Raw genomic sequence first — 27,573 nt, forward strand, 5'->3', positions numbered from 1 at the left:
ACAAATCTTGTCACAAGTCTGGCCACAAAATGATTTGATGTAACTTGCCAGTGTGTCATGGGTTATGATAGCATGACACCCATTTTGCGGACCTGACACAGCACATCAAGATCACTTTGTTCTAAAAGTACCCCGCTTGTGTCAGTCTATCACAGCACAGCTCTATCTGATCGGGGATCCTCAAGCAGAATAACTGTGAATTGGGGGGAGGAAAGGGTCCGTTTTTTAAATTTACAAATTAAAACAGTGATGACTATTCAAATATGCTCTATGAATTATGGAATCATTAATAACAATTACGACAATCATTAATAATCACTAATAACATTTTTGATGTCATTCCCTTCTAACGGATTTATCAGCACAATTTTAATTTGAAGCTATAATTAACTGAGTTCAAAACAGTCTTTTTTTAATCAACAAGGTATACAGTGAGTTGCAACTACTTAAGTGTTATGTTAAATGGTATAGAAAATTATGAAAGACCCATGGTGACCTTAAAAAAATTGCTTTTGGAAGATAACATGAAAGTTTCTAATATTAGTGATAAATAGAAACACAAATCCGCAACAAACAAGTGTCAAAACTTAGTTTCCAACTGGTTTCTTTTTCTTAAATGTCCTTTTTAAATGCCCATTTGAGCTACAGAGCTTAGAATAATATGCTGGTGGTTCTCTTTGCTGTAATCACCAGTGAGGTCTCCAACCTGCACACATTGATCCCATATTGATTTGTGGATGAGAAACTCTGCTTCAGTTCAGTCCTCCATTCTAATTCTCCCCGTTCCCTAAGCTGACTGAGAGACAGTAAGTGGATGGTCAAAACCTGTCACATGGAAGAACACACAGAACATCACAGAGGGAAGGAAAAACAGAACAGCCCCAAGCCAGATAAATTAGGATAATAGAGCAGTTATTTATTTAGAAATTGCAGCATGTCAACTATGTCGCAGATAGTTTGGATCCAAGGTTTGCAATTTGTTTGTCACATTGATTATTAATTTGGTAAAATACGTAATGGTGATGTTTTAAAAGCTTTAAAGTTTCAGGTTTTGCAGATTGATTCTGGTGCCACAAAGGAAGAGAAAGAAAAGAAACCACTTTGTCATGCATATCTCCTGCTTGCTAAGTGACTTTTTAGATGTGTTCTTCTGAAAGTACAGATGTCCATGGAAAAGACCTTCAAAAAAATTGCAGACTTAAAGTTTCTGTATATTACTCTGCGAAGCCATTACATTAGATCCATGCATTAGTGGAACCAGAAACATGCCAGAGCGATAAAATAAAACCTGGCCTCTGGACAACATAAACCCCCCCCACAAAAAGTAAATTTAAATGTATATTTTGAGATTGAAAATGATTTCTTTTGAAGCTGTTATTGCATCCAAAATCTGAAAATGTCTGTTTCTTCATGTGGCTCAGTCTAAAGGATCAGAGATCACAGGTGTCCAGCTTAGGTTTGAGTCTTTCCTTTTTACACTCTTGAAATCCTTCCATATTCTTTGACTTTCCTTTTGATTTCATGCACAGTAGAGCAAGATTGATGCAAATCCCAATCCATCTTTCTTAAATATACACTGTTTTGAAATACTTTCTTGATTTTCTTGTGAATTTGTTAACAAATTGCAAATGCTGTGCTCCACCTTTTGCTTCTAAAAGACTTAGTGGAGGATGCGCCTATTCCCAATCCCATTTATAGTTAGGCACTAACATCAGCTCTTTTTAATAAATTTTTTTTTCCCGTCTTTTACATAATTTTTACGTTATTATTTGACAAAATTTTCCCCGTTCAAACTTCTTTTGGATTATTTACAGCTCTGAGAAGCAAAACTGGAAGACTGTAAAAAGTGAGGCAAAGATCAAAATATCTTGAAATAAAGTACATTGTGTCTTCAACATTTCTTCAGGTGTTTTGCTTTTATAAAGAGAGGAAATGGGGGAGGCATTAGATACCTCAATCATTTATGAAAACCTCTCTTTGCACTCTTTATCCTCTCTGGTACTGGGACATGTCAAATGTGCTTAGTTTGCCTTTAAAGTGCTCTTGTTGTGACAGAATAAGGCTACAAGAAAACATCTCTGTTCCATATCCAAACATCAAAAAGTCTTTGAATGGTTTCCGCCATCAAGGACGATAAACGTGGTGTTGTCGTGTCTGTCAGTGTGAAACGTAAAACAACGTGTCAGCTTTGTCAGCCAAGGATAGGATTTGTGGCAAAATGATTTACTCTTCCTCTTGAATAGCCTGATCAAACTTTTATTAGCATGCTGGATGGTGCTAAAACCATTCTGCATCAGCAAAATGTTGCAATGTGTTTTCAAAGTCTTTTGAGCTAGGCAGAGTGCAAATATAGTGGTGGGTTTACGTGCCAATAGCTAAGACAACAGCTATTTCTTAAAGAACCCACTCCAAAGAAAACCGTCTTTTTGGTGTTTTTAATATGTTCCTTTTGTCATGATGGAGGACATGTGTTAAGAAAATTTTGCTTAAAATTGCATTTTTGAAAAGGTCTTTATTCAGATAGTTGTAAATCAGGAGGAAACGAAAAAAGAACATTCACTTCCTAGAAGAAATAAATGTTGATTTTTAAAAGGAAAAAGAAACCTTTTTTTTTAATTCTAAATACTTTTGGAAGTATATCAACAAATTTCTTGTTTTCTCTTTGCCTCTTCCTCTTTTCACAGCCCCTGGGATCTGTCTGCTTCATTTGACCACTCTTTTAAAAATTGCTTGAGATCATTATTTAATCTCTGTCAGTGTTGCCAGAAAGAGTTATGATTTTCCAGCCTAAAAGTCATCTAAAGACCACCAGACCCAACAATTAAAAAAGCAACCCAAAATATTAATCAATGATAAATTAGCAGTAATTAATCACCTATTATTTACGACTTCCTGATTTGATTGAAAGTCCAACTTTAATACATTTTTAATGAAATTACATCCACCATCTCTGCAGTCAGTCAGAGTCTGTGTTTTTCTATGACAGAGTTAAACAATGATGGACATTACATTTATTTTAGACATTTTTATTAAGTGTTTAGCTCGGGGCCCCTAGAGAGTTGGGGGTTCCCAGGCGATTGCCTACCAATATTACGTCAACCCCTGGTGTAAATAGATGCATGATGGGAAGTTGGAATAGGCTTACTCTGCTCCAACAGTCCCGCCCACAACTAAGTGATGAAGTTCTTGTGAATTCCTGCCTCTCTGCAGAGACTATGTATTATAAAACTACACAGGCTTTTTGATTTTGTCTAAAAACAGTATAATCTAAATCAAAAGACCACCGTGAATGCTTTGAAAATAGATTAAAAGATGATTGGGGTGGGACTTTGAAGGAATAATTCTATATTGACAAAGTCTATTTTACAGAAAACTTAAAGTGCAAATTTAGCTCATGTATTCTAAACGTGCTAACAAATTCCTAGAGTAGTATAAAGATAGCCTAATAATCACCTAACTATTAACATCTATCAACTATAGCAGTAACACAGTTGAGATAAAACAATAAAGAAGCTGGATTCAAATAAATAAATTTCTAGAGAACACAGAATTGCAATATTTTTTATTTACAATATTTTATTCAGCACTTGAAATTGTGCTACCATATAAACCAGCTTGAAAAAACTATATCTAACTACAAAGAATTTGGCATTCAAAGGTGTTTCCCGTCATTCGACCTTGTTCAGAGCCGCAATAGAATCAACCACATCGGGATGTCTCATTCAGGTGCAGTCTATGTCAACAACATACTCTCTTATGAAAATGCTGCTGGTGTATGTTCTGCTTCATTAAGAGAGGCCTTCACCCTGACAAGAGAATTTATCAAAGCAAACAGATGTTTTAAGTGAACTCGAGTTAACTGACAAAAGATGTAAAAACCGGTTAATGTTTTTCAGGCTTCTCCCTGTTATTTTCAACTTTATCCTTCCTTTACTTTAGTACTTTATTATATAAAGTGACTTAACTTTCACCATTTTTTCCCCAGATTAACAGGTGCATTTTTAATGTTTTTTCCTGTGCTAAATAAAGTAAGGTGTTGAAAAAAATCAAAGCAAAAAGTAAAAATACATTCCACCTTGTGCACCTGATTGTGCACCTGTGTAGCTTTGTGACTTTTATTTATTTATTTATTTATTTTTTTCATTTTTAAAAATAGTTTTTTCAGGTATATCACAGCAGGTCTTAATTAAAAAAAATATTAAATCAAAGACCCCTAAAATATATTTTTGTTGGCTTATTAATGTTGCGAGGGAACTTAATTTTTTGGTTTAAATGATGTTTGTCTGAATTTAAAGCATCATCTCTGTGAAAAAAAGATGATAAACATCTTTAAGATTCTTTCCAACCCATAGGTTGGCACAAACATACAACAGACTTATGACGATCTTGAACAGCGGGTGCTTGGTCCACAACAGAATTAATTATTGGTCTAAAATGTAATACATTTGCCAGTTTATCTTAAATTAAAAATTATAGGGGAAAAATTCTCAAAAGGTAATATTTTTTTTGGGGGGGGGGTGACTTTATCTATTTCAGAATAAAACAGGCATTTTACTTGAATATTCTACATGACGGCTTTTAATTTGGTAGTATTTGCAACAAATGAGCATTAGCACTTTTTGTTTCATATGAAAATTGCCATGTAAATAAAGATTGATTTGATTTGATGTCAAGAATATTCTGAATTTTATCCTTCCAAAACCCAGTTGCCTATAAATTGAATTTCTCTAGGTTTGCTCGGTCTTATTGCAGAAATAGGTTTGAAAAACTTAGTTTCATAGACATATTCATTTTAAAGTGCACATTAACATGTAAGAGAAGTCAACAGCAAAAACATACACAATTAAAACAGCATTTTAAAAAAGACAGAGCTGCAGCACTACAGTAAAGGGCAAACATTCTGATTTTCTTCCATTTATGTAAATATTTTCTAACGTTTTCAGTAAAACCAAGCTACTAAGATCTAACAACAAGCTCCCTCCTTCTCGCTCTGTAGCTGTGAGCACACAACACATGTGCAACTCATAGCCAGTATATGGTTCCAGGTAATGCGAAGCAGAAGCTGCTTCTGTGAAATACAGAAAAAACGAATCGCCCTATAACACAATCATTTCTAGGGATTTGATGTATGGCCATTGAGGATTTTTTTTGTCTTGAAATCCAGCCCTGCTCAGAAAACATTTATGTCTGCAGGCCTAATGCTGCCTATTGTCCCTCTGCTGTTATTCATCAACTGTTGTCATATAAATAAAGTTTTTTTTTGACTGTCTTGGCCTTTAGGTTGACTCTTTAATTTAGCTTTGATCCACTGTTTTTGTATAAGCAGCTACATCTCATTGTAAATGATATTCATACTCGAATTGTGTTTCTTTCTTATTTGTTGAAAAAATTTGATTAATTCTCCAAAATATATTTTATCATCAAAGGCAATGTTTGATGTGTTCAAATGTAGAAAGATAGGGCAAATGCGAGGGGAGGTGAGCAAAAAGTGGTTTCCAACATATTCTGAAAAAGCCCTTTTTTTCTCATCAACTTTCTAGAAGATTAGAAAAAATATGTAACATTGTTTTTGTTTTTTTTGTAATTCCAGGTCCAAGAGAAAGCACTGTACTCAGTAAGAGGACACTGGAACCAGACAGAGACATCTTTACGCACATGTCGACAGAGGATACGGAGAGTGAGGTCCGTTCCGTCACCACTGCTTCACCAGTAAACCTCCCCAACCACCACCCTGTCCTCAAGGGGTTGCTGCTCAATGAACATATACTCACAAGGAACTTCCAAGGAGACCAGCACTTTTTTAGGAAGGATGGCTCCATAGCTATGTATCCCACAATCCCAGGGTCTGTGTCTGCTCCAGATTCTGGACACAATCCCACACAAGTTGTGCCCCATGAGGATGCACCAGCCTTCTCTGACATTGCTTCAACAGCTACTGAGGCTGCCACTTCCTCACTGACCACCTTTTCTGCCACAACATCACCACCTCTTGTGTCTTTTCCTCAAACAAAAACAACCAGGGAGAAGATCAAGGGGTTGGATAAAGTGGAGCTAACGACACATTCCCTCACCACTCAAGTCATGCTGCATAGCCAAGCCTCGGGTGGCAAAAGTAGCCCTGTAGCTTTCTCGTCCGCAGAGGGAATGCATTTTCCTGTAGATGCCACCATTTCTCCCATTTTAGCTAGAGTTGAGAAAGGGGAGGTGAGCAAACCAGGACTCAAGAACAAAACAAACCCTGATCGTTCACTCCCAAAACCAATTTCGTCCTCTCAAGAAGAAGATGGTACCCCTACAGCATCCACAAGTGTTATCACTACTACCACCATCACCACAATGCAAACATCAGGTGAGGCACGTTTGTGCTTTTCTTCAATTTCATATGTTCAGGGCAGAACACTTGAATGATCCATGTGACAAATGCAGCATGTCAGACATTTTTCTCCAATAGCAGTCCAGAGTCAGGAGCATCTTCCCTCTAAATTTAACACATCCTTCCCAGAGGAAAATGGAAATTAAGCATCAGGTCCTCAGCATCACTTCTGTTCATTTAGGATTCTGCACACAGTCATCCTCCCCGTACTGGGTAACAGAGTTGCTCATGTGTCAAAAACAATCAGATTTTTCCTGATGTGTCCTGCCTGTTATTTTCCACTGGTCACAGAGGGCTGAAGGCCCAGATAAGCGGTATCAGAGAGGATATCTGCAGAGATAGTTGGAGGGTTATGGAGGGCAGAGAGACACAGGTGGGCTGTCAGAAAGATCAGTGGTCTGGGAAAAAGGGAATCATTTTTCTTTTTACTCTCTCCCACAGAGCCATGCAGCATGAATTTCACTGACCCTGAGGGTAACATCGAAATCCTACAGCAACTTGACTCTGGCGTAGAGTGCAACTACTTGATTACAGTCTACCTTGGATATGGCATTGAGGTTCAGGTCAGTGCGACAGGCTCATTATAATGTTGATCATTTTAAATAAAACGATGAATTTTGGTCATTACTGTCTAGTTACTCAAAGTGAACTATTTTAAACCTTTGTTCTAATCAATCTCTGTTTATATAGCTTTTTATATTTACTGTAACACAAACTTGCTGTTAGAATCCATGAGAACGTTTTGTAAATTTGTTTTTTACTTTAGAAATGATAAATAGACTTTCACAAAAGAAGGCTATGTTCACACTGGGCATGTGATACGCAAGATCACGTTGGACATGAATTCTTAAACACGCGTTTAGCCCATGGTGTTCATACTGGACAAGTCGGGAGTTGCTTCTTCTTTACCTTTTGTACTGTTCACTATCGAATGTCCACCACCTACAGTTGGAAGAGGCTTCCACATTTTTGCATTTAAAAAAATGTTGGGGTACCACAAAGACTTTTATTTTTTTGTTTTTCCTAGCTGTGGCATGATTGTGTGCACATACTGTCTACATACAGTATGTGTGTGTGTGTGTGTGTTAGTGAAAACATATTTATAAATTAACACTCAATAATAACATCTTATATTGGGATATTAAATACAAAAATGCCATCAGTAGTCGTGCATTTTTGTCCCATGCACACCTTTGTTTGATAATTCCGTTCCTATAATGGCAGCTACTCAGACTGGAAGTGATTTTGTTACTCAGGTCGAGCAAACCAAAATAAACAATGCACAGGACAATTGATGCAGCTAAATTGGTTTACTGTTTGATGCAAACACGCTATGAATGCATGATAGGTGACAGTATAAGCTGCAAGTGATGTGAAGCCCAGAAATAAACAAACATTCAAACAACCATCACTGGAGAGCTTGCAAGAATAAAAGAAAACAGGATCCAGCCTACAGCATGCAAGTTAGAAAATGTGCAGTATGTCAGACATTCTTACCACTGCATCATGAATACAACAGCAAACTAGCAGATTCATTTGTGCAGTTTTGCCTCAACTGGTCGGGCGGAACAGTAGAACTTGACATCTGCTCATCTGTGCACCACATCAAAGATGACTGGAAGTTACAAAGCTCCTTCTTTGGGAAAATATCCTTCCCCACAGATTAAACAAACAAAAACAGTGCAAGTAGATTAAAACAGCATCCCAATTCACAGCATGTAAAGAAGCTCAGCAGGTATCAGTAACCAAATAGTAACACTGGATAACTAGATCAGACCTTTTTGTAAAATTAAGAGAAAAAAAAATCCCCAAGCTCCAAGAGTTATTCAAGGAAAATGACCGCATTTCTTTTAGCTTAAACTCTTTCTTAATCAGGGTGCAGTATATTTTCTCTTTGCAAAAAATTTATTTCACACTCGTCAACAAATTTTAAATTTACCTTTTCATTTTGAAATTGGTTAAAAAACAGTTACAAAATTTAACAGAAAATGTTTTCAATTTATTTTTCAGTATAAGGTTGAATTTCACTGAACTGTTTTAAGGTCACCTTGAAATATTAAATTTTCATTGTGAATATTGTCAAAACTTTGACAATGATTTCTAAAAAAAAGTTGATTCAAGAAGAAATATAGGGAATAGGAAAGTTTAGTTTATGACCAGGGACTATTCTTTTAATATCCATTTTATCCTAAAATATGGGAATGTATTGCAATTTTTTGAAGACCCACTCAGATCATTTTTTGATCTTTTTATAAAGCGTTCCCATTGGTGTCTTAATTATGATTATGATTTCTGCAGAGCAGCAGTAGTTCTTTAGAAATTTGCCTCTGAGTTGTGGGTGGGACTGTTGGTGTGGAGTAAGCATGTCCCTACTTCCTGACGTCCATCTATTTACACTGTCTCCCACTTGCTTACAGCCCCACAGACCAACAAACTAACACTAGCGATGCAACAAAAACGGCGATCAATATCTGCGCCATCCAGCTGTATAGTTTTAAGCCAGATGCCAGCTCAGACTAGAAAAACAAAGTACACGGAACTTGTAGTCTGTAAATGGATGCATTGGAATGGAGCAGAGCAGGGTGTTTGTGGCTTGACAATTGTAGCACTTTGCAAATGTTTAAGCAAAGTGGCTGCGTGTTGGCATTTGAATTTTTACACACTGTCGGAGGTTTTAAAAAAACTTTAAACATTTTACGGCACCGGATGATTTTTCTCTAAAAGTTGACTTTGGTCAGTGGCCAACCGGGCACATTTCAAGGTAAAGCGTTGGCAGTCCAGTGACAGGCAGGATGGCCTCCTTTTATCTACTTTTTTTTAAAATCGGGTGGTGCCATGAAATCGTGAAGATTCTGCCAAAGCGTCCCCATCGCACAGTAGCGGCTGTATTTGTGACCGTAGCTTAAAACAATGTCAAGGCCACCTTGAAACATTTTTTATATCTTTGTGAATATTGTCAAAATATTAACAACAATTTAAAGATTTCTAAACTAAAGTTGATCCAAGAAGAAACATAGAGGTTAAGAAAGTTCAGTTCAGTCCTTTTAAATCTGTGCTTTCCCACCAAATCTTATGCAGTTTCTTCATTCCATGGTTACATTAAGGACTGGGGTATAAAATACTGAATTTTCAGATTCTATATTTACATGAAGACTTTGCTAGCAATCTCTGGAGAGGGGATGTTTTCAAAGCTTCACTGGGCTTACAAGTTAATTGCTAAGTTTTTCAGCTGTCTGATGCTGTGCAACAAGAAAGAAGTGAATTATCAGCAGGGGTTAAAGTAGACAGGAGCTCCACCGTGACACTTAACTTTTCACATCTTCAACAGTGTTTATTATAGTGGTCTATCAAAAGTCACAGCATGCAATTCAGATCAAAGCCCTAAATTATAAAAGTAACACCTCATTTCCTCAATTGATTAACAGCGATTATGTTCTAATGCACAAAGAACACCTCCACACAATCCATTTTTTCCTGTCACTGGGTTTAACGAGCAGCCCAGCCACCTCTCTTATGGTTCTATCTCGGCCATACTGCTGCTGTTCTGCATTACTGCTTTGCACAGATTTGCAAATAAAAGCGTACCTGATGCAAAGTTGTTTTTTTCTTACTGCTACTGTGCTTAAATGGAGTGGAACTGTGACAAGTAATCAATAATGTCCACTGCATTTCAGGCTTTCTTTGTTCAATTGAGAAATAAGCAGGGCTTATAGTTATTTTTTGAAAGAAACACACATGCAGTCATCAATATGCTATCCCAACATATATGTGAAATCTGTGATAAAATCAACCTGTTAATGCTAAGTAAAAAGTTTTTTTTGGGGAGTTAAGTCTTCCATCTAGCTGCAAGAAATGAGAACTACACCTGCACTTAGTTGTAGCTACTTTTCTAACCTTTAATGTATAACAATTTTGTTTATTTATGCAATTTATTAATTATATTTATGTGTGGTCTAAAGAAGTACGGAAATATGTTTTACAAATTAATCTGGATTTTCAGAAGTATAACTATATATACAAGGCAAGAAATGAGAACTACACCTGCACTTAGTTGTAGCTACTTTTCTAACCTTTAATGTATGACAATTTGGTTTATTTATGCAATTTATTAATTATATTTATGTGTGGTCTAAAGAAGTAGGGAAATATGTTTTACAAATTAATCTGGATATTCAGAAGTATTACTATATATACAAGTACTACTATAAATCCCAGTTTGTTATACCTGTAAAAAAAGTTCTATTCACGTCTTTTATGACATTTTCCAGGCAAAAACTATATATTTTTTTAACTTTAGCTTCATACATGACCAGCTGCATCTACACTAACTGAGAATGGTGTAAAGACAACTGGGATATGTCCCGGCATTTCTTTTGTCCGGTTTTGCTGTTATGTGGTCCTTTAAGAGCAAATAACATATATCCCGCAAAGCATCTTCATCGCATATTCATCCATCACTGATTGAATAATTACATTTTTCTTTTATTTCAACTACAAGTTATTTGGCATGAAGTCATACTGGAAATGCTATGTACTAATCATTAAACTTTTATTAGTATACAGACATTGAGATTCATTTGAATAAACTCAATCATCAAAACTCAAACATCATCATCTAGTCAGTGATGTTTCATAGTGCCAGCTTATGTGGTTTCTTATTGTGTTTCGTTTTTAAAATATCATTTGATTTCCGGAAATGACTTTTGTTTTCCAAAATGTTTCAATCTTTTGGAATTGTGTTTTGCTTTCTGGAATTTAGTCTTTATTTCTAAATGTTAACGTTTTTTATTGTTCATTTGTTTTGCTTTTTTAATTGTTGTTGGGCTCTTTAAAATGTTTTTGCGTATAATGCCAATTTGTTTTGTACTGAAAGGCCACCATACACGTGGTGCACAGATAACACTTTACCCATTTCACACTTGTAGAGCTGTCTAAGATGTTAGAAATACACAAAGAGATGATTTGAAAAGATAATACATTCTGTGAAGTAAAGCTAAAGTGTATAAGAATAAGAATACTGAGAAAAACGAATTTACAGTTTATGTAAAAAAATAATATTTTCTGCAGTTGTACCCCTGTTGCTGTGTCATCCTTGACAAAACACTTACAGAACTAACACAGTGCTGCACCAGCTTGATGAAATGGGCAGGCAAATTCCCAGTTTGAGTGGGCTGGATGAGGGCAAAAAGAAAAAAAAGATGGGGTCTTTCTCAGGTTTAATGTTTGTTTGGTGAGTCTCTTCACAAAAGGGTATAAAAATTAGCTGTCAATGTCAGCGTGTTCCCTGGCATTTGCAATTCCTCAAACGCCTCATTTACCGCTGGAGACTTTAAAATGTGCGAGCTTTGTCTTGCTGCTTCTGGAGGGTTAAGATAAGTCTTGACAGAGTATATGCTTTAAAATGTGCCTCTGGGTAACTTAAGCAAATCTTGAAGCAGTTATAAGTGGACACACTCACCTGCATGCACACTCACACTCTTGTATGCATTTGATGTATCAGTTCTTGGCGTTCACAGCTTCGCTCGTGGAGTTGGAATGCTTTTTTTTAATGACTTTAAAAACTGCAGTCTGGTTGGATGAATAACCAGAAGGAAGCCATTCGTTTTCGATGTGAACAGATGGGTGCCACCACCCCCCTACAGTTAAACTGGTTATTTGATGGCAAACTATACAGAATGACATGCCAAGGTCTAAATTCCATGGAAACATCAAGACTGTCTGAACAAGAGACAAAAAAAAAAACTAGAACAATCCTGTTTCTTAACCGCTTCTTAGCAGTATGTGTGTCTTACTGAGGGCAATTTGATTTAATTTTTTTACTAATTGAAGATGATGACAATGTGGTGTAGCATTGTGCTCAGACAATTTGATGCCATTAGAAAAATACCTCATACTTTATTATGCAGCTTTACACTTTAGATTAGCAGTGAACTGTGTCGAAGAGGTTCTGCAATTAAATGCTGCACTTAAATAGTGACAGGAAATGTGCAGCTTTAATGCATGAAAGGAAATGTGCTAACTGTGAAAACACATTCTTGTTCTGTCATAACAAAGAGCCAAATAGATAGAAATCACTCAATTAAGTAATCGTTTTGCATGTCCAAAACATATCTTCTACTTTAACATTAAAAAAAAAACAACCTGTTTTGTTTCAGTTGTGAGGCAATTGAAACGATATGAGTTTAAAAATGAACAGGATTTACTTTATAGAATAGAACAGAGAATTTTCCATGGCTTAGTTTTATAAAACATTTTGACATAGAGGAGCCAACCAAGCATTTGCATGCCATTTTTGTTAATGAATAAACTGTCAGAATTTGCATTTTTAATTTAGCCTTCATATTGCAATTTGATAGACCATACTGTCAAGGACGTTAAGCTGCATTTGATGGCATGAGTTCATCCGATTAATGTCTTACTGAAATGCAAGAATTAAAAAAAGTCAATAATTTGGTATGGATTTAATTATTGCTGAAGATGGCACTAAAGTAGTTGAGATATGACACAATCAGGAATGTAAAGCAGCTTTTGGTTAATTTGCTTGTCTCGTAGAAGTAGGGAAATATTCTTGCCTTAAATTAGTTATCTTACCAAGTTACCTGTGGGCTTGACCAAATAAATTTTGTACCAAAAAAAGTAACCCTGTAACCCATTAAAATGGACATAAATTTGATTTTTGGTTAATTTTTTTTCTGATTTAAAAATGCCCTCGCTAACAAATATGTCTATTTTTGTATTTTCCAAAAGCTGCTTTTGTTCTTTATGGCTTTGCAATCAAGGAAGGAAGGATGTGTTCCCTGCTAAAATTCTAACAATAACAAATAAAAAAAAGGATTTTTTCCCATATGGAAAGTCTCAAAAATCTTTTAGATTTTAAACAAACTCTATAGTACATTTAAAGCAAAAGGAGATAAAAAAAAATAACATATTTCTAGTAATTCTGCAAAACAATATAAGAATCCCAGATTTAAAAAAATATATATAAACAAAAGATTTTTGGTCTTACCTCCTCCCTGTTCTCACCAATCAGAAAAAAGAGTAAATAATCTGATTTAAGGGTGTTCATTTTGATTGCCCAGACACACTGACATTTTGTTGCAGCCACCACAATCTGACACTTCCCTGAAAAGTTTGAGTTGATAGGCTGTAGGAGAGATGTTCCGGTTGAAGTGCATGTTCGTACTTTGGCAGCCAGCCTTCTTTATGGAAGGGAGTTTTCATTACAGCTGACAGCGCAGCAGTTTGCAAGGGCAAAGCTTGGTAATTAAATGAGATGAATGATCCAGAAGGCAGATGTGAAGACTGAAATAAATATCTGTTGATTTTTGCAAGCCAACAGTTCTATGAAAGGTCAGAGATTTTGTGTCAGTTCTGGCAAAGAATCCTGTCAGAAAACGTGGCAAAGAATGGGGCTTTCTAAATTTTTGCTTTTGGTATTTAGTTTATACAATTGTTAGCAGATGAAAAGCTTGTGGGAAGGAGGAGAAGGGGGGCGGGGGTAAGAAAAATGTTCCAGGGAAATTTACTGCACCCAGTTTTACTGTTCAGCACCATGTAATGCATTGCCCCAGCTGGTGATTCTGACCGAACTATGATATATATATATGCGGAATAATTGCAGGAGGATTAAGAAACCAATATATTTCTCACTTTTTAGGACAAAAATAAACAAGTAAAGCACTTTTTAAAGGCAGTGCACTTCATAACATACTGCACTTCATCATTAGAATCATCATAAGGTGTATCCAGGGAAACATGTTGAGACTTTTAAGATACACATAGAAAACATAGATTTTTGATATTAAGGTTGCCAATAATAAGATGATAAAACCAAGTATACTAGATTTTTTTTATGCATCCTTGAAATGGTGGGTAAGCTAAACAATGGAAATGAATACGTACTCTTAGTGTATCAGACTTAGTATTTGGCGTCTGAAGTTAGAGAGGAGAATGCGCTAATGAATTAGCTTCTGTGTTTATGATTACAACTGCAATTGCTTTGTTTTGCCTAGATTTTATGAAGAACATCTTTAGGGCTGCTATGTCCTGCTGTGTTGGTCCCCAACCACTGTTTTCTGTGGTTCACTAAGTACCACATGGCATTTCACAATGCAATATATTTAAAGTTACTTTAAAATTAATTTAAAGCAAACCATGTATAAATGTCATTTTTAATATTGAATTGTAAATTGCAAAATGCATTGTCATTTGAATTATGACATAAAAAACATGACAATTTCAAATGCAATGGATGCTGTTTTTTTATTTAATGTTTGTTTATTTAATGTTAATCTTAATATTGAATTCCAACTTGCAAAATCTGTTTTTAAATTGCACGATCAATTGTCAAATGAGAATTGCCTATTATTTTCAATTATGACTCTAAAAACCTTCATATTATATGTCAGGACTGATTGGTTTGAGTCTGCTCAGTGTGAGTAAGGATTTGGACAGTTTGAGAAACTCCCAGGCTACAAATGTGGGTCTATATTTTGAAGCAGCTGCACTGTTTGATTATGGAGCTATTAAAATAGTAGATGTGGTAAATTGATATCTTGACAGAGAGAGATTTGTTGACAGAGATAGAGATGGCTCCAAGTCCATCCATGAATTAGTTTTTTGGAGATTTCTTTTGTGTGATCAAATAAATCTGGATGGATAAGCCAGATATCGACTTCCAGGCCATCTGTCTGTCGTCTGGCTTCTCCCTATTTCTCACCACACTGGCTTTGCTTCGTTTGGGTGTTATATTTCAGGTTCTGCACAAGTTCTGACTGGTCAATTGAATGAAACAGTCTCCCCTCCTGAGGAACGAAGAGCACTTAGATGTTCTGTCACTGCCACAAAGGCTAAACGCAGCAGTGTTTCCATCTGCTGGTAGCCTTAAATTTACATAATTATAGAAAATGATTGGAGTGGATTTTATGACATTTGTTTTTATCACACTTTTGTAAACCTTTGCTATTATTATTTTTTTTTCTCTTTCAGATTTGCCCCTAATGTTTACAAAGGAGTTAGCATAATTTTGTAGCATCATAAGAAATTTCTAAACCTCAGGGAAACCAGAAACTAAGTATTGCAGGTGGTTGCAGGTAAAATTTTTCCGGGCTCATTTTATTTGCTCAGCACAAAAAGTTAAAAATACCAGCACAGTTCTCCATCTATAGATATATTTAGTCTTGTGCATGTGTGTGTTACTTTGAGCATACAGAAAGCTGTGTGACTGCATATGGGTCAGTTCAAGGTTCCAGTCCTCTTAAAATAGTATCTGATACAAGTCAAATTCAAATAAAAAGTATTAACATATATTCTAAAAACATACAGCTTGACCAAAACACTGGAATTGTAAGTAAAGGTGTGAATCTGTGAATGTTAGCTCATGCCCTGTGAAGGATGTCAGTGTGAAATCCTGTTTGCCTGTATTCTCTTTATCAAGAATGGGAACAAAAATAACAGTATAGATGCAGGCATCCATAACAGGCATTCCCTCTGTACCTTGTCATTCAAAGAAACTCTACACAGGTGTTTTTTTTTTGTCAGCTGCCAGATCAGTGACGTTGTGTCTATGTCATCAAACATTAATACATATATGTTGATGGCCTATATACCTCAAGTCCAGCAGATTCTTAACTTTAGCTCCAGACCATGGAATAATAGTCTTTGGAGAATTCTTGTGTCTTTCTTGTTTTACCACATCCCTTCTATGTGGTATCCTTCTTTAACAGCCTTAAACACACTTAAGAGACAATATAAAGTCCCCCTCCGACGAAAATAATGTTTTTTGAGTTTTTGACATGGGCGTGTGGCATTTTTCTTATGAAGGAGAACAATTTTCATTAGAAATTAAGTCATTTTTGCATTTCTAAATATTTTTCCTTTAAAAATCAACGTCAATCAAACTGTCAGAAAGGCGCTTGGTTTGAATTAATGAGCCGTTGTGATGCACGTGCACTTCCAAAGAGTGCACGTGCATTGCACAAGCTCACTGATCAGCCCGATCATGCAGTCTTTAATACTTCTTAATTGAAAAAGTACATTGTGATTATTTGATTTTGAAAGTACAATACCCATTATGTATCAATTTAGATCCGAAATATAAAAAAAACAATTAAAGTGAATGTTAAGTACAATCTGATGGGACAAAAGTGACACAGATTCAAACTGCTTTTTGAGATGAAAAACCTTATGTTCCCATTTTAAATGTTTCTGTGCTAAACATCAAAACCTTGGTAATCTCCTCTAGCTCTGTATTATTAAAATAATTTTCTTTCAAAAAATCTGACAAATAGAGTCAGGGGTAACAATGGTTCTGTAAAAACTGCGCTGACTGACAGCTATTCAAAAGGAGAAATACTCAAAAATGTAACTCATAAAGCAATCATGGCAAACCTCTGCCTGCAAGCAGGAAAGCCCTTATGTGACCGAAACCAAAATGGGAGTGATGACATCAACAAACCAGAGTCTGGGGTCAAATTTACTCTCCCATGGAGCACTTGGTGCATTATGAGTAGGTCCCAGGTGTAAAGGTCTGCAAGGTAAGGGTTACATGCCTAAAATCCTATGTTATTGCTTCTTTAAGAAATGTCTAATATTTTTTCTGACTGCTGTCCTCATTTTTTTGTCTCAATAAAAATTGGTTTTAATTGAAAATGATAAAGCATTATTTACATTATATATGTGCCCTGAGGTAGGCATTAAAAGACTCACCACTTGCATTTACTAAATTAACTAAATTCAAGCTTTTTCCCTTATTTTTGTGCTTATGTGCTTCATTTCTTTTATTCTAAAGGCTTTTTCACACAGCCACTAAGTACATTCTGCCCATATTGCATGGATAAAAATTGGTCATGCATAACTATAATTAGAAAAAGTGAGAAAAGTTGCGGCCTTTACATGAAATTTTCACAGATGTATCACGAATGAACCACGTTAAAACCACAGAAGTATGAATGAACCACGCAAAGAACACGTTAATCAACGAAGAAACAAACCACACATGTTTATGTGCAATTCATTAGTGAATTATGTGTCAGGTACTTAATATGAACATGATATGTGTGGCATAAACGCAATATAAACGTTATACATTGGTGGTACACGCGTGAAATGTGTGTTAGACATACGTGGAACGGTCGTGGAAAGCCAAAAATTTCCATATGCATCTCGCAAAAATCCTGTACAGTTGTATAGTTTTACCTTAATAATTGTGTATAAACTACATAACAGCTTAAAACCAAATTCATGTAAAGACCCATCGGTTGAACCTTTAACAGACATCTGTGCATATTGACAAATGACGAAGGTCAGAAACACCTATAATTTATGTATATCACGCATGTATCAGGAAAGACCAAAATTTAATACATGGCAAATGTGCAAAATGTATGTATTGTCTGTGTGACACAGCCCTAATTTATTGTGATATCAGATTTAAAATACACGCAGAGTAATAGCACTAAAATACTAGTTTACAAATTTCAGTATAAAGTTTAAACATAAAAAAAAATACGAAACTGTGACACCAATTACAAGTTTGTTTTGGTTTGCCAATTATACCAAGAAATGAGTGTAAAAGAATATTGCTTTCAAGCTTTTCAAACTTTGTCAAAGGATTTTTGTTTCCCATAATTCAAAACAAAGCAAATGAAATGTAAGAATCTATAATGAGCTCAAGGCTTGAAGTGCAAATGAATTACACCTAACGTGAGACCTTTTGGAGGAGGATCATCAATGAAATGCTCCTCTAAGGATTGAGACGTTACAGAGCATGCCAAGTGTTTACAGCTAATCCTGACTTGAGGGTTAACGATTGGTATTTGATGCTGCCTTTCTGACCACGCTCCTCTGACTCCAATCAATAGTCATGTTAATAAGCGGCACCAATACTTGGCAAATAGGCCCCTCTCAGTGCTGCCTCAATTGCTGCATTGATCCTTGCACTCTAATTTTAATTCCAGTATTTCTTACAAAAGAAGCAAAATGCTCAAGGCACTGACCCTGGCTGAGGGTTTCTGATGAGCGAAGGAATTAAATTTGTTTTGTTGGTGTCTAGCAGCAGTTGTGGCTTCGATCAGATGAAATGGCTACAAGGAAGTGTCGTAATTCCAAAAAAAGCAGAGATTGACATTTTTGTAAAAGCAAAGTTCTTCTTTATTATACGGTATTCGTCTAAATGCTCAGTGACCCAAATTGTTCGCGGCACAAACAATGCCATATGTGGCACACAGGCCACAGTGAGTAATGAAAACCAGTGTAGGTTTGCTGCCTTTAATCAACTTGAAATGAGGCAAAAGGAAACTTTCATTATTTTGCGCTTTGGGCGAGTAAACCAGGACATAAAGATGGCCAGTCTGATTGTGATGAGCTCTTTAGGGTGTCTGGCTTTGCCGAGATGAGTTTTCATGGACCCCAGCTATCCTGAGAGGAATGCTTTCAGGTGACGCTAATTGCTCCTCCATCCAGCTCGCTGTCATAGAAAAAGAAATCTGCCTGGTGGAAGGCTAAGTGCTCTCCAGGTCTTCCAGAATCATAATGATGGATGCAAAAAAAAAAAAAAAAAGGCTGGAAAATATGAGGAGTTACGGGGAACATATGAATTTAAATCTATGCAGAAATGCAGACTACAACAAAGAAATATAGCTGTCGGGCCCAGGAGGAACCACACAAAGTAGGCTTGATTTATCTGATAGCAAGAATCTCGTCTCTGGAGGAAACAAAACTGGAGATCACTACAAGGTGCTTAAGCTTAGTGGTCTCAGGAAATTAGGCTGGTCCTTCACTCAGAGGGGATGTAAGTGACAAGAAGCAAGTGAGCATTGTGCTCACCTTCTGGCTCCTGTGTGTTCCTATTAACGTTCGAGCTTTTGCCGATTGGTTAAAATCCATTGTTTCGAGGCATGGGAGAACAGAATATGGCCTTGGCGGTTATATATATAGAGGTGAATGTTCAAGCAAGATAACATTTCTCCCGTAATGAATCCTGTAAGTACTGGTTTTTTCTTCCCGTTTTTATGAATGTATTAGGAAAGACACAAAAACAGCACCTCGATCTGGTGTACAGAGATTACTCAAATGCAAGCTGGAGATAGAGTGACTATGAGGAGGGCACATTACCAGTATGTTGCACAGTGCAATCTAGTGGGTTTTATCACAGTAATGATGACACCGCATCTGTTGAGTCCAGTGGAAGTTGATTCATTGCCCCCAACAGCTGGGTCATTTATTTTCCATGTATTGTGTTACTGTGTCATTTTGATTACGCATGGTTCATTTCTGCCTTTGCAATAGCTCCTGTGAGTCAATGTAAATGTTCATTTTAGAGCACCACCAGATGTTTTCAGCAATAAACATCAGTCAGAGTCATTCTCCGTGGACGCCCCACTCATCTTGTGCATAGTACCAGTATGATAAACAAAAACATAAGCAAATAAAGATGACTTGCCAGGTGCAGAAATTTGGCCTTTCTTGACAGATTTTATATTTCCGAGCCTCAGGAGAAACTTTGATGTCATTATGTATTCAACGGTGGACAGTTAGTGCTAATTGCTTGAAGGAAATTATTGGTTCATCTCTCGTGTGGGACTTGCAGCGACACTAGGGGTTACTGTGGTCACAGATTAAGTGGGGTACCCTTGTGATGGGACGGATCTTTATCTCTCCTCACTGTTCCCTGACATTGTTCGGCAATGCAGCTCACAAGAACTCTCTGTTCTAAAAAGGTCATGGATAACACCGCTCATTCCATCTAATACTGCGGTCCTTAGAAACAATATTTGAGATTTTTTCTTTCATTGTTTGCATTCAATGTGTAGTTGTGCGTCTGTCAGTTGTGCTCCAGCCTTGAAGGGTGTTCATTACAGTAGCTTGATTGAAAAGGCAGTGGCTTGAGGAAAGAGATGACCTTCTCTGGTCCTCTCATTTTGATTAGTTATTGCAAGAGTTGCTGTGAAAAAGGGAACACTTGTAAGGTGTGTAAGTGCTCTGAGTTTCTTGTATTGTGTGGAGGTTTTTAGGTTAGCTTTTTCAGAGAATGCTTTCTTTTTCCTCAACTGAGGCCTCCCAACTGAAACTGCACAGATCTTTTGATAAAGTTATGGTTGGTGCATGAGTTTGCTTGTTCAGCCAAAACCTCAGTCCCCCAAATGATTATGCTGAGGCAGAGGTTCCAGCTTTTGGATTTAAAATAAGTCTGCTTTCATAACAGGCCAGAACAACATGCATGGCTGTGCAGTTACATTCCACTGTACATGCACACCTGTGTGTCTGTGTAGCAGAGACTTTTTTTTTTTTGCATTGTGAAAAAGCCCCTCTGGGCATTTGGCAGCAGCACTGGTGAAGATAAGGTAGTCTGAGGTCTCCTGACAAGGCCAATGATTCATAATTGAGGCAGGACAGCTGTTGCTGGCTGCACTGACGGGTCCCATGGTGGATGACAGATGATTGAGCCCTCCGGTGCTGAACTATCTATCAGCCCAAATGTTCACTGTCCACTATCTGTTCACCCATCCCTCATAAGCCTCACTGCTATATGTAAACCACATGGTCACAAATCTGCAATCTGATGGAGCTCACTAAATGTAGGATCCTCTTTAAGTATTACATGTTGCTTGGTAATAATGTAAAAATGTTCCATTGTACACCATTCAAAAAACCTAAATCAGTATGAAAGGATGTTCAAGACCTCAGTAAGATTTACTGCAAGCATAGAGGCTGCAAAAAAAAAAAACGACTTTAGCACACATTTTGAAAGAATTACATCATTTAAAACTTTCAATCTGCCTGACCTTAATTCATATTCATGTTCTGGCACCAGAGGTTTGAAAGGGTTGAAGGACCCCCTCTCAGCAGATGCTACTGAGCAAGGTAAAATAATAAATACAGAAACAAATCAAAGAATAAAAGAGTAAGAATCCAAAAAGATAACAGCATTAAAGTGAATAAATGCATAAAAAGTCAGAGCAAAGGGAATCTCATCATTATTTATATCACTCGTTTACTCAGACTTAAGTGCAATACTTAGATGTTTAATACTTTTTAAAACTGAAATAAATGTATAAATGTGCAGTGGAGAGAACTGAAGCAATTATTTAACCAGATTAAAAATTAAAGGGGCCCAATTAAAAAATTGGGGGAATTTATAATATTAAGAGAGTTTTTTTCTGCATGGCCAATAATTTGAGAGAAAATTTGTCAGATTTCAGATTGTAGTGTGTTGTCAAATCTGGGGATTTTTAAGTTTCCAAGCCTCATGTCTTGGCAGCAACTGAAGCCAAAACATGACCAGTAGGATTTCAATCATTGATCTATGAAGTCACACAGCCAAAAGAGATTTTCTCATTAAATTACTGTTGTCTGTTAAGGCCGTTGCTTTTTTATTTTTATTTACAGATGTGTAATCCGTTTTGCCACAATTTGTTTTACCAAAGGGGTCATTTTGTCATGATTTTTTTCTTTAAAAAATACACAGAGTAAAATTAAAAATAAATTTAATGTTAATTTACAATATTTATATAAAAATTGGATATAACATTATTTTCTGCTAAACTTAATGATTGATTACTGTTGTCCAACATTATGGAAAGTGATTGTGAGGATTATGCACTTTGGATTTTTTGGGAAATTTTCTTAGTTTTTGTTACATTGTGTTTTCAAGTTTACCCCCGGTAAGTTATACCAAGTTTAGATTGATGATCATCCAACTGTCTGGTTTTTCTTTTAATGACCCTTAGTAAATAAGTCTCCAGTTTTCAGTTTTTCTTTGTCAGGATGTCTGCTTTGCCACTCTATCTCCAGCTTGCATTTGAATTATTTCTGTACCTTTGTCATGTCAAAGTTTATTTAATGTTTAAGATTTAGCATGGTCTCCTGCATTTTGGGTCCTACACCGTCAGTTCCTGATAGAGATACTAAATGTCTGCCTATAAGGATCACTCAATCAATCAATTACTCAATCAATCGATCGACCGACCGAATCAATCTTTTACTTAATTTCGAGAGCACCTTTAATCAACAAGCGCAGAACACAAGGAACACAAGGTGCATGAGATGAAAGATATATAAACATTTGATAAAACTTTAAATTCAATAAAGCAAAAACAACAACAGTCAAAAGATGAATGTAAATTGGTAGGAACATATCATTACTATAAAATGGTTTCTAACCCCATGATAAATTAAATTACAAATGCAACACAGTTTTTCTCTTTTGGAAACCAGTAAAGCTCAAGCATCACAAGTTCCTTTTTTTTAGTTTGTATTTAAGGTACAATCGGTCTGATTTTGTTTGGAAACCAATTTTCTTTTGCTTTTAAAGCGTCTGTTGGAAACATTTTATATACAGAATAAAGCCCCTCATGAAAGTAGACCCCATGGTTTCAGCGTCCAAACTTTTGCAAATGCGGATTTTATACTGTGCATACAAAAGGAAAGCGTTTAGCTGATCACCACTAGCTCCGCTGAGAAAAGAGTGTATTTGTGCTAGCCCGGGGGAGGTGCTGGCAGCGCAGACTCTTCCTGGAAGGGGCTGTTCTCACTGGTCTACTTCACAGTGTGAGAACCCGCTTGTTTCTGTGGAGTGGGAGGGGTTGTAGCTCAGAGCGTAGGTTTTCATAGGAATACTCAGAGATGTGTGAATGGATCAAAATACTACTTTAGGGGTGTTCATTTAGAGGAATTAACATTATAATACACTTAAAAGCTCAAAAAGTAAATTTTGCATTATTTAGACCCTTTAGGTTTAAATAGTTGGAATAAAAGACTGTCTAAGTCTGCCTAAATGGTTATCACGAGAATGCAACTGACTTTCCATCAAATAATAGGAGTTATGTCAGATCAGCATCAAGCCCTGACTGCTAGTTCATTACACAAAAGAGGATGCGTGCTGCAAGATGACACAGCTATTTTTCTTTTAAAGCAAATAACTAAAAGCCTGAAAGCCTTTTGGATATTTTGTTTAATTGGTATACTCCACATGATGAGTAAAAACAAGTTATACAAATCAAGAGATTCCACATTACATTTAGTGCAGGGCTAATGTAATGCAATGTGAAGTTCCATAGTAATCTTAGTGATTATCAAAACTAGCCGGACGGCAGAAAGTGCCGATCGTCACATTTTCTCAACTGGTCAATCAAATAAACTTTCAGGGTGGAACGGGTTAAAAATAAATGAATTAAAAAAGCACATGTTATAGTTTTTATTCAGGACACTCAGTTTCTAAAATTAGGATTAAATTCTAGAAGATTAAATTGCAATTGCAAATGACCTGCCCTTAACTCTTATTCCTTAAATGAATGACTATGAATGTGAAGTATGATAGATAATTACTGCTCTGTTCAATGGGAAGGATTATGAAGTTCTAAGTCGAGCTGATGTAACTGGATTTACAAAATGTTCAAGTTCTCTATATTAACTCTGAGAAAAAAGGGAAAATAAAGTGCCTCAGGCTGTGTCATTGCTGTTGCCCTTGAGGAATGGGAATCTGGGATTCTTAAGTCATGCAGCTTTCATTTATTATTCATTATGTTGCTGAATCTTATAAATAACATGGGGATTATTTCTGAAAGTTAGAATATATACATTATTACCTATGGATTTGACTGCTTTCTCTCATGTCACTTTGTGACAAAACCGCAGGAGTGGCTTTGTGTTCAAGTATAAAAAGATTTTTAAAAGTTAGAATCAGATCAATCAAAAGCGCTAATCTCATGCATCCTTCCAGAAGTCACCTCCAAGCTCAGCCTCACATTGTCCATTAGCCTCACTGCTCTCCCTGACAGCTCCCATTTAACTGAGTGATGGTTAGTCAACATGACCAAATTCACTTGGCTGCCAACATTGTGAATAGGGCTCATCCCGCCCACCATCCAAGCTTTTCCAGGCTAATACCCCAACACTCCTTCACACGTACACCAGCCTATGGAGGGCAAGCTTTTTATTTTTTATTTGCTTTGTGGCACACACCTGCCTCTCAGAACAGGCCTGTTTCCCATCTGCTTAAATGTTGCAGTTCAAAAGCTGCAGACACTTAAGATGCATTTTATGTGTTTAAAGAAGTCCTTAGATTCTACTAACTGTTTATGCAAATGGTTTGCATAATTGGGTTTTAGCTGTTTGCTAAAAAAAGGACTGCATAAACTTATAAAAACATAGATTATTCACAAAATGAAAGTTAACATTGTAAAACGATGCAAGGGAGGATTTTGAATGTAATAAGGTGATTTGATTTGATAAGAGCCGTGGCCAGATGACTTTCAATGAAAGCCTATTAAACCCAAATGCCAAAGTCAGGTTCATTACACTGAATCAACTTGAAAGCATTTCCTTTGTCAAGCAGAACAATAGTCAAGAGCTGCTGTGGCAGATGCTTCTGCCACCAAAAAGAAGTGAAGTTACAAAGTGCATGATGTCAGGCGAGTGCTATGGGTGCTGCACACACTCTTATTTTTAAGCTATTAGGAAGTTCTTTCCTATTATTAAAGCCATCTTAAATATTCAGCACAAATGTCATGTTGGTATTTCTAACTATTTAACCTTGTTAGCACTTCCTCTGTGGTTAAACAAAACTTTATATGCTGGTGTGTGGGTTCAGGAAATGTGTGCCTTTTCTTCTTTGCAGTATCTAAAATAAATAATCAGATTCAAAATATGTTTCAATGTCTTTTTTAATATTATGGGTTATGATGGACTATTTCAAACATATATATATCTTGATATGGCCCAAAAGGAAAGAAACCACTTGTAAAATTGGCTTCACCTTTGAGCTAAAATGTAAAAAATATTTTTGTTGCTAGGCAGACTTCATGCATAAGTTAACCCAACTTTTTAGGTGACCTGCAAATGCTGTACTAAGATCTACACTATAGTTCTATTTTTTATTTGAAAGAATACTCACTGTTGAAGTTCTTGTAGTGATTTTTTTGGTAAAATGATTTTTTCTATAAGGGTGCAAAAAAAAATCTAATTAAAATTAGCTCACAGTTGTTTTTTCTTGTATTTATTAAATTCTCAATAATTGTCAGTCAGAACTCAATTTAAATAGCCCATTGATCTGCTAGTAAAAACTTGCCAATTAAAATACAAAATATATATATTTTTGGCATACATACATTCTGTGACAAAAAAAGAAACACAAAATCAAAGAAAGATGCAAAATTTATATTTGATAAAAACAAAGCTGGATTACATTAGTAAATGTCATCAAATCCCAAACGCTGCATTTAGGTTAACCTTATAAAGTCAAGGTGAAAGCATTTTCCTTTTTCAAACAGAATAATAATCATGACCTGCTGTTGGATTAGCAGTCCTACTTTAAAGTTCTCCAGAGAATCAATCAGATGTAGTTGCAAAGTGTGTCAGTATTCCATTATCCAGACAGCTAAAACCACACACAGTACTCCTGAGATTCCTTTGCCAGATTTAGCTGCAGATGTCGTTCAACCTGTTGAGAAAAATAAAGCACTGTTGACAGAGTTGCTAACAGGCACAATGTGAACACAGAAAGAGGAGGAATCATTTGTGTAACACACCATAATTACTCAGAAACACACGTGTCATCCAGCGGCAAGCTAACAAAGAAATAACTAAACCAAATAAATCTTCCTGTAATTGTGCTGGTACACAAGTGGGCAAAGCACCACAGCAGGTGACCCAGTTTTTCTGCAACATTAATAGAATAAAGTTTTGCTGTAAACACAAGAATGCTGCAGTTAAACTTGTCAGTGATGGCTGGAGCTTCTGTTTTCCTTCACATGTATGTGGGAGAACAGCTTTTTTGTGGTCAGTGTTTGAGTTGTAAAACTCATGATGATGAGAAAAACATTAGGGGGAATACTTCTGCTAAAATTGTGCCAAACATGCACTTGTTATGGCTTTGATACTTGGTTAGATGCTTCAAGCAGCAAAAGTCAATTAGTGATAAAACCATGCTAAAAAGAAATAGGCTAATCTCTACGTTGACTCTGTTTTAGGTCCTTAATGTGAGCGTGTTGGAGGGAGAGCAGGTGACTGTTGAGGACACAGGGGGTCAAGAACCTTTCATCCTCGCCAATGAATCAGTCCTAATGAGGGGCCTCATCCTGCGCAGCTGGAGCAACCAGATCTCAATCCGTCTCCGTAGTGACCAACGACTCAACTCAGGATTCCTCCTGCTTCATTATCAAGGTGAGCAAACTTCACAGAAACTTCAAAAGACATTAAACTAAGGGCAACTGTTTCTCTTCTACATGTTTCATCTCTTCTTCCAAGGGGTTTCCAAAGGTGTAACTGATTTGTGGGGAGTTCCAGCCTTTGTAAATTCTCTGACTTCTCACACCTGACTGGGTTACTGGAAAAACAGTAAAACACTATCTTCAAGAACAAAGAAAATAAGTATAGTTGGGTTTAAATTAAGATCTTTGGATTGCTGTGAGCTGACCTAGAGGATATATGTCTGTTAACTTGTAAAAGTTTGGGTTTTTTAGTTTTAACAATAGTTTGACTTAAAAACTAACTTGATAAGTACCATATTTCCACATTATAACCCACACAAAATGAATGGTCTACTTGTAAACATTTTCCATATATAAGGCACACAAAGAGTCATACATAAGTCCCTCTGTCAGACCTATTAACTGAATTCACAGTAACTCTAGAACTTTAACATACTCCACATAAACCATGTATGAAGAGTTTGCATATTCACAATACCTGTAACTCTCAACCTTGTTAAAGTTAAAGTCCCATTAACTGTCACTTAGGTGTGAACTGTCCCCTGCGGGAGCATTGACACAGCCACACTCGGTAACCATTTGGTGGTTTAACCCCCATATCCAAAAACTTAATGCTGAGTATCAAGCAGGGAAGCAATGGGTACCATTAATAGAGCCAGCAGTACAACTCAGCCTGGATTTGAACATATTGCTTCCAGTTTCCGGCCGGACACTCCACCATAACTGAGCTGGGAAATGATGGGAGTGCTGTTTGCTGGGATCTTAAGGGGGACTGTCGTTTTTTATTTTAATTTTTTAATTTTTAAGTGTGACTTGTAGTGCGGAAAATACAGTACTAACGAAGACATTGAAAGTTGTGTTGGTCAAAACACAGAAAAAATCCTGCTCAAAATAAGTTTTTTTTTGTACAACTGGCAGGATGATAGCTTAATTTGCAGATACACAAGAGCAGGGGTTCATTGTTATTGTAGATACAATCAAGCATGAGTAGAA

The 27,573-nt window shown here is 36.4% G+C and overlaps 1 protein-coding gene across 1 annotated transcript in view; it reads left to right on the forward strand.

The window, feature by feature from the left end:
• Positions 1-27,573, forward strand: part of sez6 (seizure related 6 homolog) — a 105,609-nt gene that overhangs the window by 48,342 nt on the left and 29,694 nt on the right. The window contains exons 2-4 of the mRNA XM_004076560.4: positions 5,591-6,349; positions 6,815-6,936; positions 26,341-26,533. Of these exons, the coding sequence (XP_004076608.1) occupies positions 5,591-6,349; positions 6,815-6,936; positions 26,341-26,533 (1,074 nt within the window). The remainder of the gene's footprint in view (positions 1-5,590; positions 6,350-6,814; positions 6,937-26,340; positions 26,534-27,573) is intronic.

The sequence above is a fragment of the Oryzias latipes genome, chromosome 14 (assembly GCF_002234675.1).
Source record: "Oryzias latipes chromosome 14, ASM223467v1".
Taxonomy (NCBI): domain Eukaryota; kingdom Metazoa; phylum Chordata; class Actinopteri; order Beloniformes; family Adrianichthyidae; genus Oryzias; species Oryzias latipes.